At 26.6% G+C, this 12,819-nt stretch overlaps 1 protein-coding gene across 1 annotated transcript; it reads left to right on the top strand.

The window, feature by feature from the left end:
• The first annotated feature begins 9,972 nt into the window (after window positions 1–9,972).
• On the top strand, window positions 9,973–10,593 carry LOC112691961 (neurofilament heavy polypeptide-like). The gene has a single exon (XM_025566445.1). It carries the CDS (start codon window positions 9,973–9,975, stop codon window positions 10,591–10,593), a length of 621 nt encoding a protein of 206 aa, XP_025422230.1.
• Window positions 10,594–12,819: the final 2,226 nt, after the last annotated feature.

Below are 12,819 nucleotides of genomic sequence, written 5' to 3'. Positions count from 1 at the left end.
TGGTTGGTACTTAAAATTTTTAAAATGATTATAACTTTTTGTGTTATAATTTAAAATAAATAAATGCATTGTAATCAAATCATGTGTAAATCAAATATAGGAACGTCATTTTGGCCCGTGTCAAATGGACGCATACAACATTTAAACGCGTGCAATTTTGACGTATCGACATTTTGGTGAATGTCAATTCGACGCGTTTTATGATACAATTATATCATCACTCGATAAGAGTTATATATAATATGAATTTTTTAGTTATAAGTGACCAATTTCATTACATTTATTTTTAATGCTATCCGTATAGTTAAATTTTTATCACGCATTTTAATAGATACAACATAATACAACAGTATATCAGCACAAGATATTTGTTGAGACTTGAACATTAGTACGCTTGACTATTGTTTAAATATTTACAAAATTTAATTATTTTACCAATAAATACCTAATATTTTTGATATCTTTGTTTATTTGTTGTTTTTGGATGATTAAATAAAACGGATCGAATCGAAATTCTTCGAAATGTAGTTACGTCGAAAATACACGCATCTAAATGTCGTATGCGTCCAATTGTCTTGTGTCGAACTGACCACCTCCATTTGATTCCCATAAAAATTGCCTTGTCAAAATAATGCAACGTCGTGTGAATAAAAATATAAAGCTAATAATTTTATATGAAATAATATATATATATATATATATATTATTATATATTATTATTATATATATTATTATTATATATATATATATATATATATATATATATATAAAAAAAAAACAAGATAAATGAATTAAACCTTTTCTTTTAAAAGAACATGAAGAGCAGGATAAAAAGTATAATAGTAAAATAAATATTTGACCTTGTCCAAAATTTGAATATAATTTTACTATTTATTTTTAACAATCCCGGTCATCCCTCAATTATCTATAAAATCGCTATGTATTTTTAAAAATCTTACAAATTGAAGAGTGAATTAAGTCAGTACTGATAATCGATATTCCAATACTTACAACTGTTCTTAATATTAGGGAATCATTAAACCAATAAGGTACTTTATCGTTCAACAATAATTGAAACTTGATAACTCTAAGTTTTAGTCTTACATATATATATCAATAAACATTGCTACGATAAACTACAAAGCTATATTTAGAATAATTAATATTTTTTTTTTTTTTTTAATAAAACTAAATATTAATTAATTGAATTCGGAAAAATTAAAAATATTGTTCAAGTCTAAAGAGATCTGTTTTGTAAAATTATGAAAAACACATGTTTTCGTATGCTCAATAATACATATTATGTTTACATATGAATATTATATTTATAAAACATATGAGTAAGTTTTCAATTGGTATTTGTTTTTTAAAAATTTATCGAATATATTAAGTTGATTGCTTAATATAATTGAAATAATTGTACTATTGTAATGTTTGTGAATTTAAATATATGGTTCAAAATTTTAAATAGATATAAATAAAAACTTGGTGAATTGTGGATACATAAAAATCATTGAACAAATATCTCATGATTTTATATTTATTCACTAAGAACTAATCAAGAATTATGCATTGTATGATCCACAAGTAAAATAATAATATCGGTTTTAAATGATTTTTCATATCTGAAGAAGCTAGTGTGTTTAAATACACATGTTTGTGGTTTTTTAAAATATGTCTTGAAGGGACAATAAATATGTTAAATCTACGATTACTTACAAATTTATAAATTTAATTAATTAATTTTCATACAATACTTGACCGATATTTTGTTAGAATCAAATTTAATATCTAAGGTAACTAGTGAAATATTACCATCGACAATAGTTGTGTGCGAGTTTGAACATTGCGTAATGATTACTACTATTTTATACAAAACATTTAAGTTAGTTACACTTTGAATAAAAAGCATTTTAAACTCCTCCATCATATTAACACGTTAATGGTAAGATATAAAATATACACACTGGTTTATTTTACGTAGTATACTCAAATTAAATCGCTAACTTTAATTCGCCAAACCCACACGCGTGAAAAAAATCACTAAGAATAATGTGAAACAAATAAATAAAGAATTGTCACAGTGAACAAGTATTTTTAATACAAATCATTAATGGATGCAATTAATTATCTGAATACTTTGTGAGAGGACAACTGTTACAGTGAAATACAGCAGTTAATATAAGAATAACACAGTTTTCAAGACCCATGTAAATGCTAGGCGATCATGCAATTAGTTTAATAAAACGGATAAAAGGTAATATCAGTGGTTTTATTATTAAACAATTGTACGAAAAGTTATATTATAACATTACTGCTATATATTACGTCCAAGTACGTTAGTCGTGCTACAGTAATAGTTATGATACTAAAAATTGAATAAGGACAGTTAATTTGTGATGATTTGTCAATAATATGCTTACGAATACTATCATAATAATGCAGTTACATATTCACCACTTTTAACTGTCTTTAGTTCTATATAAGCTACAATCACATTTTTGGTTGCCATCATACATTTGTATATTAATAAAGTAAAATAATTTTAAATTTTTTTTATCAGAAAATCACAATAATTTACGCATTATTGCTAATTGTATGATTTTTGTTGTTCAAAATTCTAACGGTTTACTTTTGCAATAATTAACTTGTAGAGTTGTGACATTTTTTTTTCTTTTATTAAAATGCATATTCACGATCTATACAACAAGTAGTACAATAAGTTAATTTGATAATATATAATATAAAACATAACATGTATATCTTGAGGGGGGAAAACCGTCCATCAACAGTACCTACTAATTAGTTTAATGGTTTATATTATAGGGACTGTTTTTTTTTTAGTGTAATCACATGGTGGATATTAAGATCCCGGTACCGGCATGTACAGTACTAACGGGGTGCTCTGTTCGATGTGTTGTATAACCTGGTATTAGTGCTCAGCATGGTCCGTAATTTTAGGGACCGGACCTGATTGAGAGTGTTAAAAAAGGACCGAAGTCGGACCGAACCGATTGTTACATTTAATTTTAGACCGGACCGGATTCAAAATTTAAAATAATTTATTTGAGTGGACCGAGACCGGACCGCTGGTCCAAACTAATTAATTTCGGACTATAAAAGCTTATGGACCGGACCGGACCGGACCGGACCGGACCGCGAACCTATTTTTTTTCTACCATACAAGACGCTAAGTATAACATAATATGATTAAGCGGACAAACGATCCAAACTAAAAAAATATTGCACCATGAAAATAGACTACAGTAAATTTATATTTTATCATAGGTATATTAGGTACATATATATATACTACACCAGCGGTTCTTAATCTGTGGTCCACGACTCTCTAGGGGCCGCGATACTCATATCGGGGGTCCGCGGCAGCCCTAAAATATAACATATGTACATCAATACATGACATGATATTACAATATTGTTGGTTAATATTATTATTAATTTTTATAAATATATTTTTTATTATATAATAGATTTTATTATTATACGATGTTATAAAACTTGTGTATCAACCATCGTATTAAGCTAATAAAAATTAAATTTTAAGAATATTAAAAAAAATAAATTAAACTAAAATAATTAAATTTAAGTTAACTGAAAAATTAAGTGAAATAAGGATAATTATAAATATGTATGTTTTGTTATGTCTATTAATCTAATTTATTAAATAAAACAATTATTATAATTTTGGTTTTAATAACATAAGATGTTTTGTGTAAAAAAAAGTATTAAACAAAAAATTAGTAAGGGGTCCGCAATTTCTAAAAATCTTTCATCAGTAGTCTGTGAACTACAAAAGATTAAGAACCGCTGTACTACACTATACTGTACTCATGTTTATCTCATTATTAAGTATTAATTATTTTTACAAAGAAGTTTACGTGGAAATATAGAACTACTTACTATCGGGTCTGGCTAATCGACTATTTTCCAAGTATTTACTGGCATCATCGACAAGAATGGAAAGAAATTAGAAGTGCACATTTCATTTCCAATCCCCGTTTCCTCAAAATAATGTATAGGTAAACTATAATTAATATAAATCAAGATCATAATGTGCGAGTGTTTCATTGGCAGTTGTATAGATTTATATATTTGGACGGCGAGGCGCGGTGTGGCACTTCCACAATCTTCCACGTTACCCGCACCATAATGACAATAATAATTTTTTTTTGAAAATATGTTTGATAATAAATTATTAATAGCCAATAGGTACTATAAACAGTTTTGAGATATATAGAATATACTTGTATTACAATTTATATAAAACAACGGTGCTGGGGTAAAATATTGATTCCCATGGGCCATAACAATAATATTCGTGTTATTAATTCTATAAATAATGTCTTAATAATTTTAAATCATTGTTCAATAGGTTATTAGAATTAATAGATATTAGATTTTAAACAAGCCGTAATATTAGCCGGACCAGACCGGATCGGACCGATCTGATTATAATTTAGAAACCGGACGGAACCGAAATTATTATAAAAGGGTTAAACCAGGACCGGACCAAAATTATTCAAAAAAATATTGATTCCGACCGAACTGATCCTTCACCTATTTTTGTACGATAAGACCGGATCAGACCGAACCGTGCAGAGCACTATCTGGAATGTTGAAATGTTTCTTTGGTGTTAAGTGAGTTTCTGTAATTTGAGCGATATTTATTTTTTTTTGTCGTAGAAAAAGTGTTGAAGTTCATTTTTATTGTTGGTTATTCCATTTACGTTCCAGAGTAGTATTGATAAAGGAGGAGTTTTATTATTAACATTTGACAATTTTTACAATTGATTTGTCGATGACTGTTGTTAAAAGTGAGATAAGTGGGTTAATTATGGATTTGATTCGTTTAAAAATGAGGTCAGTTGGGTAGTCATGTTTTCATTTTGTTGGTTTTGGTATTCGTTATTTATGTGAATCGGGTTTTTATTTTGTGGGGTGGCCTGAGTTTGGCTGTTATTTGAATTATTTGGGTGTGAGGTACTGTTGAGAATTGGGTTGTACAAGATGGGGTTTATACGATTTATGTTTTCTTCGGTTATGTTTGTGTTGATTTTGCGTGGTAGTTGTTTTTTTCGAAGTTGTTGCAGGTTTTTGAAAATAAGACATCCGCGATAATTTGATGGGTGATTTCCATTACATAACGCATACTTGGCAGGGAGCTCTCGACTTTTGGTACATGTGTCAGTTCTGTGGTTTTCACCGCAACGGACACATCTTGGATGGTTGTTGCTGTAAGTTCTGGTGTGACCGTAGTTTTGGCAATTTAGCATTGTAGTGCTAGTTTGTTGATTCGAGGTACTTCGATTTTGACTTTGGTTTGACATAGAGTTTTGAGCTTGAATATGTGTTTATTGTTTAGTGCTGGTTCTAGATATACAAAAAATAGGGGTAGATGTATTTTTGAGACTTTATGAAGAACGTTTGTGACATTTCTCGTTTGAAATCCTTCTTTTTCAAGTTCTTCTTTTATGTAATCGGGATCAGTAATAGTATATAAAATTCTGATAACAATCCGGTACGGTTTGTTTTCTTTTAATTTATGAGTGAAAAATTTTACTTGTGATTCTTTTAGATATCTAATTATATTTGTATATGCATATGACGAGGTAGTGTTAAGTTTAAGGGACTCGGTAAAGCTTTTGCAAGTAAAATCGTCGGTCGGTTCGATTATATTTTTTATTTTTTCGCCAAAAACTTGATAACTTTGGATTTTTGTTTTAATAAATATTGGTTGAAGTAATTTGGATACGATTTCATTTATTTCGTTATTTTCCATATCCGTGTCTTCGTTTTGTGATAGGACACTAAATTTATTACAGGAGGAAAATTGCGTGCTCGTCGTAGTTTTGGCTGTTTTTGATAACGGACTTTGTTTTTCGGAGTTTAAACGTTTTTAAGATTTAGGAGAAACGACCTCAATCCAGTCATAATTGAAAACATCATTATTATCGGAGTAGGATGGCTGACTATTGTGTGTATTTTTTCTTTGCACTTTGTTTTGATCGATAATTTTAATTGGGGAGATGGTTTTAGTTATTTTAGTATTCATTTTAATTAAGTGTTCTTACGTAAGTGAAAGATACGCGGTTGGGAAGACAGTTTTATTTACGTATACGGGTTTGAGTAATTAAAATGCTTACAAAAAGTCGTGTCTTGGGTTTTTTTTGGCCCCAGACGGACAGTGATTTACTTTTGTTAAAGAACACTTAAAAATTATTGTTTTTTTGACACTTTTCACAACAAAAACGGTTAAGTATTTAGTTTGATTTTTAATAAAATAGTAATTAACGATTAATTTAGATGCACACAATACGAGTGCGGGACATCGAAATTTGTGACATTTAATATTATTTTTTTACTTCTTTCATTATTAATATTTATCAACATCGTCATTATTATATTATTAATGTTATTAGTATAACTATAGTAACAATTATTTTTATTATTATAATTATTATAACAGCCATCAAAGCACAACAAAAAATGGTTGCTATTTCAATGAGATAAAATAGCTTGTTACCTGAGTTATGAAGGGTGGTTCAAACGAAAGTAAAAAGAATAAATCTTCAGATTATAATCTTCAAAAAAACGTTTGATTTTTTTGTTTCATTGAAAAATTGTTGTTAATTATTTCTTTTTGTCTTTATACATTTTTATTGTTGGGAACGATCAATGCTTATACTTATCTGCCATTCTTCTTTCATACAATAATTAGCTAAATAATTATCAAATGTAAATTTTATAAGATTTGTCATTAAAATATAAAATATAAATAATTCCACATTTTTTTCTCTCTAAATTAATTTGTTTAACTTTTTTTATCATATTTTAACTGTGAAATATACCAACACAGATTAAAAATATCTATTTAAATTTAATACATCATAAAAATTACAAAAACGTTTACCTAATCATCGTTATAGTACCTACCACCCAATATATGTATATCATTCATAATGTACATATCATGTTATACCACGATGAACGTGACATTTTTTGTTTTATGATCTAATTACCTACTGTATTAATTCTAGAACAATAAATTAGGTACATGAACAGTTACTTTAATTAATTTTACAATGTTATGTTTTATTATAATAGTATACTGAAGAATTAACATTTTTATACAAAAATATTTGTAAAATTTATTACATGAATATCATAAGTATATTATAAATTTAATTCAAAAATATGATTAGTGGTAAAAATAGATTTTTATTATATTAATTTACTAATAGATAGCAAATAGTTTGAAAATATTTATCTTCGGAACAGAATTTTTCTTTAATTATTATTTGTATTATGAGGAAAGTTACAAATTAACGTCTGCTTGTTGGAATGACGAAATTAACTGAATAATATTTGTAGATATTTATTGAATTGGCAAAAGCTTAAATACAGACGATAACATTTGGATTAACCATACAAGTTTTTTATAATGTGTACTATCAAATGGTAAGTTAAATATTCACTTGTACAAAATATTTTAGGAAAGCACCACAAATATACAAATACAAAAATACGACCAGGAACAACTAATGTATGGTTTATTTGTCGATGGTTAATATCTATAAATAACGATAAAATATGCATTGTTTATAATCTATTAAAATGCGGACAGAATTGAGGATGTTCATTCAACGTTCCAGTAATTTGTATGATTCGGCATGCGTGATTACTATTGGTCGAGGTGAATAATAAATAATATTATTTGGATGATTAAAATAATTGATTTTCGACGTTTAGTAAGTGAATTAACTCAAGACATGTCTAACTATAGTAAATATGAAACTGGGATCCAATCACCAGTGCATGTTATTTTATGAATATAATTAAACTATAAGCCAATAAAAAATATTTCGGAAGACATGTTACGGAACAAGATCACAGAAAAGCCGGTTTTTTGTTTGTTCAAAACGAATATTTGTTTTAATACTGAATATAATGAATAAAATATACCCACAATTTAATTCACTATTCGTATTTAATGGATAAATTTAACACTATATACCATATTTGTGATTCATCGTTTATTATGTGAAAAACTAAACTCAAGTTTTCATAAAGTTTGTTACTTTGATATTTAAACTCTACTCTAGTTTAATGAACAGGCCTAGCTTTGCCTTTGATATTTTATCTAAAATATGCACATAATTTCTTATTCTGTTTTAGTAAAATTATTAAATGTTTTAATAATTGATAAAATAAAACGTTATTAAAACTTTTTCTGATTGCACTGTAAATACAATTTAATTAGTAATTACTAACATTCGATATTAAAATCCAATTATATAAAATATCACACCATACTGTAATAATTTCTACATTATTCTTCTTCTTCTTCTCCTTCGTCTTTCTTCCAAATATTTGAGGTCGGCCACCGAAGTCCTAAACCTCCACTTGTCTGGATTTTCTACATTCCCTACAGTATAATATATTTTTATATATAAGAAATAAGAAAAAACGAACTTTATTTTTTTCTATTAGGATTATTTATGAAATTTAATCTATTATCACATTCGATTAATAGAAATAAAATTACATGGAACAAAGTGATTTTAAAAATAAAATAATAGGTGGTAAAATAGATAATTAATTTATGTATCTTATGATTAGACATTAAGTAAAAAAAGATATGACATTCACAGGCCTGAAAAACATCTATTGTATACAATTAAAACACAAAAAAGTATATTTTTATTTCAATATAAAATATTTTTATGAACAAAAATTACAAAAGTACAGTTGTATTTTAAAATTTAAAAAACTTTGAATATTGTAGTAAATAAAGTTTATTTTTTTACATTTTACATGGTTGAAAAAATTATTTTAGTTATTATTATAACGTACTCGTATTATGCAATTCATATATAAAGTTAATAAGAGTATTAAAAATTATAAATTAAAAAAATCTCAATAAGGAAAAAACTTAACACCTTTTTAAACACTATATTGAAGAATCTATTAAATTTAATGAAAAAAAAAAAAAAAACTAATGAAAAATAAATTTTATGTTTACATTTTATTAAATTTTAACTTAGTACTGCACTATTATAATTCAAATGTATTATTGAATTTTAATTTTATAATTATAAATACAGATTATTAATAAAAAAAAAAAAATACATTCAACCATAGAATGATTTTGAAAAATATGGTCAGAATACATATATATAACTTATATTATTAACTTATTATATATAGATTAAATTGAACAATCATATGTAGCTTTCTCCGGTACAACAAATCAGTATTGTAAAATAATCATTGAATATATGGCCAATAACCAGGAAAAAAAACGGTTTGTTCATTATTTAAGATCTAGACACTTTAATATATTATAATTAATTTTTAACATTTTAAGAACCGTTTTCAATTTAAACATTCAATTGTTTATTAATAGAATACACGAAATTTTGAGACTTGGACATCATATGACACATATGACCGAAATAACAAACTATGTTAAAATTCGTTTATGTGTGTATATTTATATCGCATAAATTATACATTATATGTGTACATAAGTTTTGATCAATAAATTAAATATTATTATTTATTTTCTTATAAAATATGAGCAATTAAATAGTTATTAAATAGTTATTTTTTAGTATAATTTATTTTATAAACACATCAAAAATATATTGCTGGTTTGTATATTATTTAAATTGAGAATATAATTATTAAATACATTATTTAACTGTTATTTTTAGGTGCTGTTAGTGTCAATAAAATTCGTTTTATATTTTTATAATTCATCTGTTGGAAAACAATTTATTTTTTTAATTTATATAGTTGCAAATTACCCCAACGAGAGATAATCGAAAAAGGACTCTGAACAACTGAAAATCTTGGTACATTGTTGGTCTTTGTAATAACGGCAAGTTTTCATCAAATATGAGTTCCTCAATTCAAAATAATTGTAAAATTATTCCAATGTATCGAGATATGCGAATGAAAAACTGTCCATCGGTTGATGACAGTTCAGTACCTACTCCGATGATCGAAAAACCAAAAGTTATAGATAAACCAACGGACAAACATACTCCAGTTATTAAAACACCAAAAAGTTTAGATAAACCTGTGGAAAAAACGCCTCCAGAGATCAAAACACCAAAAACTGTAGATAAACCTATGGAAAAAACGCCTCCAGTGATCAAAACACCAAAAACTGTAGATAAACCTGTAGAAAAACCGTCCCCAGTGATCAAAACACCAAAAACTATAGATGAACCCATGAAAAAAACGCCTCCAGTGATTAAAACACCAAAAACTGTAGATAAACCTGTGGAAAAAACGCCTCCAGTGATCGAAACACCAAAAACTGTAGATAAACCTGTGGAAATACAGCCTCCAATGATTGAAAATCCAGAAAAACCAAAATATCAAGAAAAATCTGTCAACCAAGTACTTGTTGTCAAACCTAAATTGTCTGAAAAACAAGTATCGAATGAGATGATAATGGTGGAGTCACCTATTCGGAAAAAAAATTGTTTATGGATCACACCAATACCAGTGTCTGCCTACAAAGACTATTTTGATTCAATACCCAAGCAACTGTTTTTATAAATAAATACATTTTTTTTTAAATACGATAGTAAAATAATTGACTACTTTATGTTGATTCGTAGTGTAACCCACAGCGAAAATGTCACCGATTACAATTTGCAATTCCGTTGAAAAACTGCATTTTGATGCCAGGTTTTTGACTTTCGCTCCCCATTCACTTCAGTTTCGTCTGGTCTCTTTATAGCATTGTATAACGAGTGTCTTGACGCGATTTCACTGGTTTTTAGTAGTTATTTAACAAACCTAATAGTGTATCATAGGACCGAGTGTCTGATTTTACTGGAACGCATATATGCATATGTTACGGCTAGTGTCCGAAGGTTGGCTAATATTAAGATTAGCCGGCTAATCTTAAGTTTAGACAATGCTTTTGACTTATATCAAAATTTAGGACTTTAACTAACAAAAACAAATGGATAATCTTAATATTAGCCAATAAAACCTATATTATCCAATCTTTATCAGTTAATGACTAAATAACATTAGCCATAGGTAAATTAAAAATTTAAAACTATTTACAATAATAATACAATATTTTGAAATTGTAATTTTTAATGAATATTGATATTTTGGTTAGTTGTATACACGTAGTAAGTAAAATATTTTTAATAATATAAATATTGTACACAGTTATGTGCATTTTTATATTATTTTAAAATATGATATTGATTGCAAATTAATATGCATGCGGTTGCATACAATATTGTGTGCTCGATAGTCATAGTCCGTAATAATCTACCGTAATTACCAATTCAAGTTTGTAAGTAGTTAAAATGCCAGCTTGTAGTACTTTGTAGGTATATCTTTTTATCACGTCTGGGAGTTAATAAGTTAAAAGTTAAGTAAAAGTTAAGTTAAATTAACTTATTAACTCAAATTATTTCATTACTAATAAATTATCTTATTAACTCAACTTATTTCCTTACAAATTAACTTGAAATTATTTTTTCTTTTATCCCAATCATGTTAATTTTGATTTTCAAGACCAGAAAAATATTTTTGTAAAATATCGCATTTGATAAGTTGATGGAATTTAAAAAAATATAAAAATAAAAATTTCGAAGAATTTTTAGATTAGACCATATATATCGGTATTAATTATTGATAGGGGTCCCACCGTTCTCGGGAAAAGTATTCAACCGTCTTCAGACTTTCGAGTAAAAATAGTCATGCCATCCATGAATTATATTAACATTGTCATGAAAAGTGGCTGTAAATTTATAATATGCTCCTATTTTTATTATATTATAATAAAAATAGGAACATATTATCATTGACTAAATAATTCTTAATAAAAATTCTACTGTATTATTATTGAAATTATTCCATAATATATGGTATTAGTAATATTATTGAATGAGAAGAAATAAAATAATTTTTGTATGATTTTAACCGTTGAATTATTTGTATGGATAATGTTATTTAGACATTAACCATATGCATCTGGATAATGTTAAATATTGGTGAATAAAGTCCGAAATTTAGATATTAGCCAAACGCAATGGCTAAACTTAAGTTTAGCCATACTCTTAACACTAACCGTAATACATATATGCTTATAAGCTGAATAAAAGTTTATAATTTTCATCACTTATTGAAAATAGTAGTACAGCTTTCTTCTGGACTCGTTAGTTGTTCCGTTTGCAACAAAATAATTTGCAAGTCTAGATTTGAATATTGTTATGTCGTTCCCAGATTGAAATGTTCTCGGTGAACTTATTATACTGTGGAATTAATTGATACTTGTTTTGTCATCAGACATTTTAAATGTATTTTAATTTAATACAAGATTGATTTAGAAATTATCTTCGTCATCAGTTTGTTGAATAATAGTATCAATATGAATAAAACACTCAAACACAAGAGTTTACTATTATTCAAGACGTGTTTATCCCTTAACTAGTGACGTATTTTTTTGTAACATTAATAGTGATGTGCGGTATGTCATACCGCACCACATTTAACTCTGATTGTAGTTTAAGTTTATGTCAAAAATAAAACAAATTTTTACACTTAAGATTCTATAACTTATATACCAGCTTATCTCACTAAAAAAAAAAAAACAGGATAGGTAAAGAATATACGTTTTTAGGTTTAATTTTATAAGAATATTTTTAATATAATTCCATACTTTTTCTTTAATATTAAACTGGCTATAAAAAAATTGATATTACATGAATTAATGAAAACATTTTACAGAACTCACCAATGAAAAAGTAGCTTTTC

Source organism: Sipha flava, unplaced genomic scaffold, assembly GCF_003268045.1.
Source record: "Sipha flava isolate LNK unplaced genomic scaffold, YSA_version1 68_pilon_pilon, whole genome shotgun sequence".
Classification (NCBI taxonomy): Eukaryota; Metazoa; Arthropoda; class Insecta; order Hemiptera; family Aphididae; genus Sipha; species Sipha flava.
The sequence above is the reverse complement of the archived record's forward strand: the minus strand, read 5'-3'. Positions and strand labels throughout refer to the sequence as shown.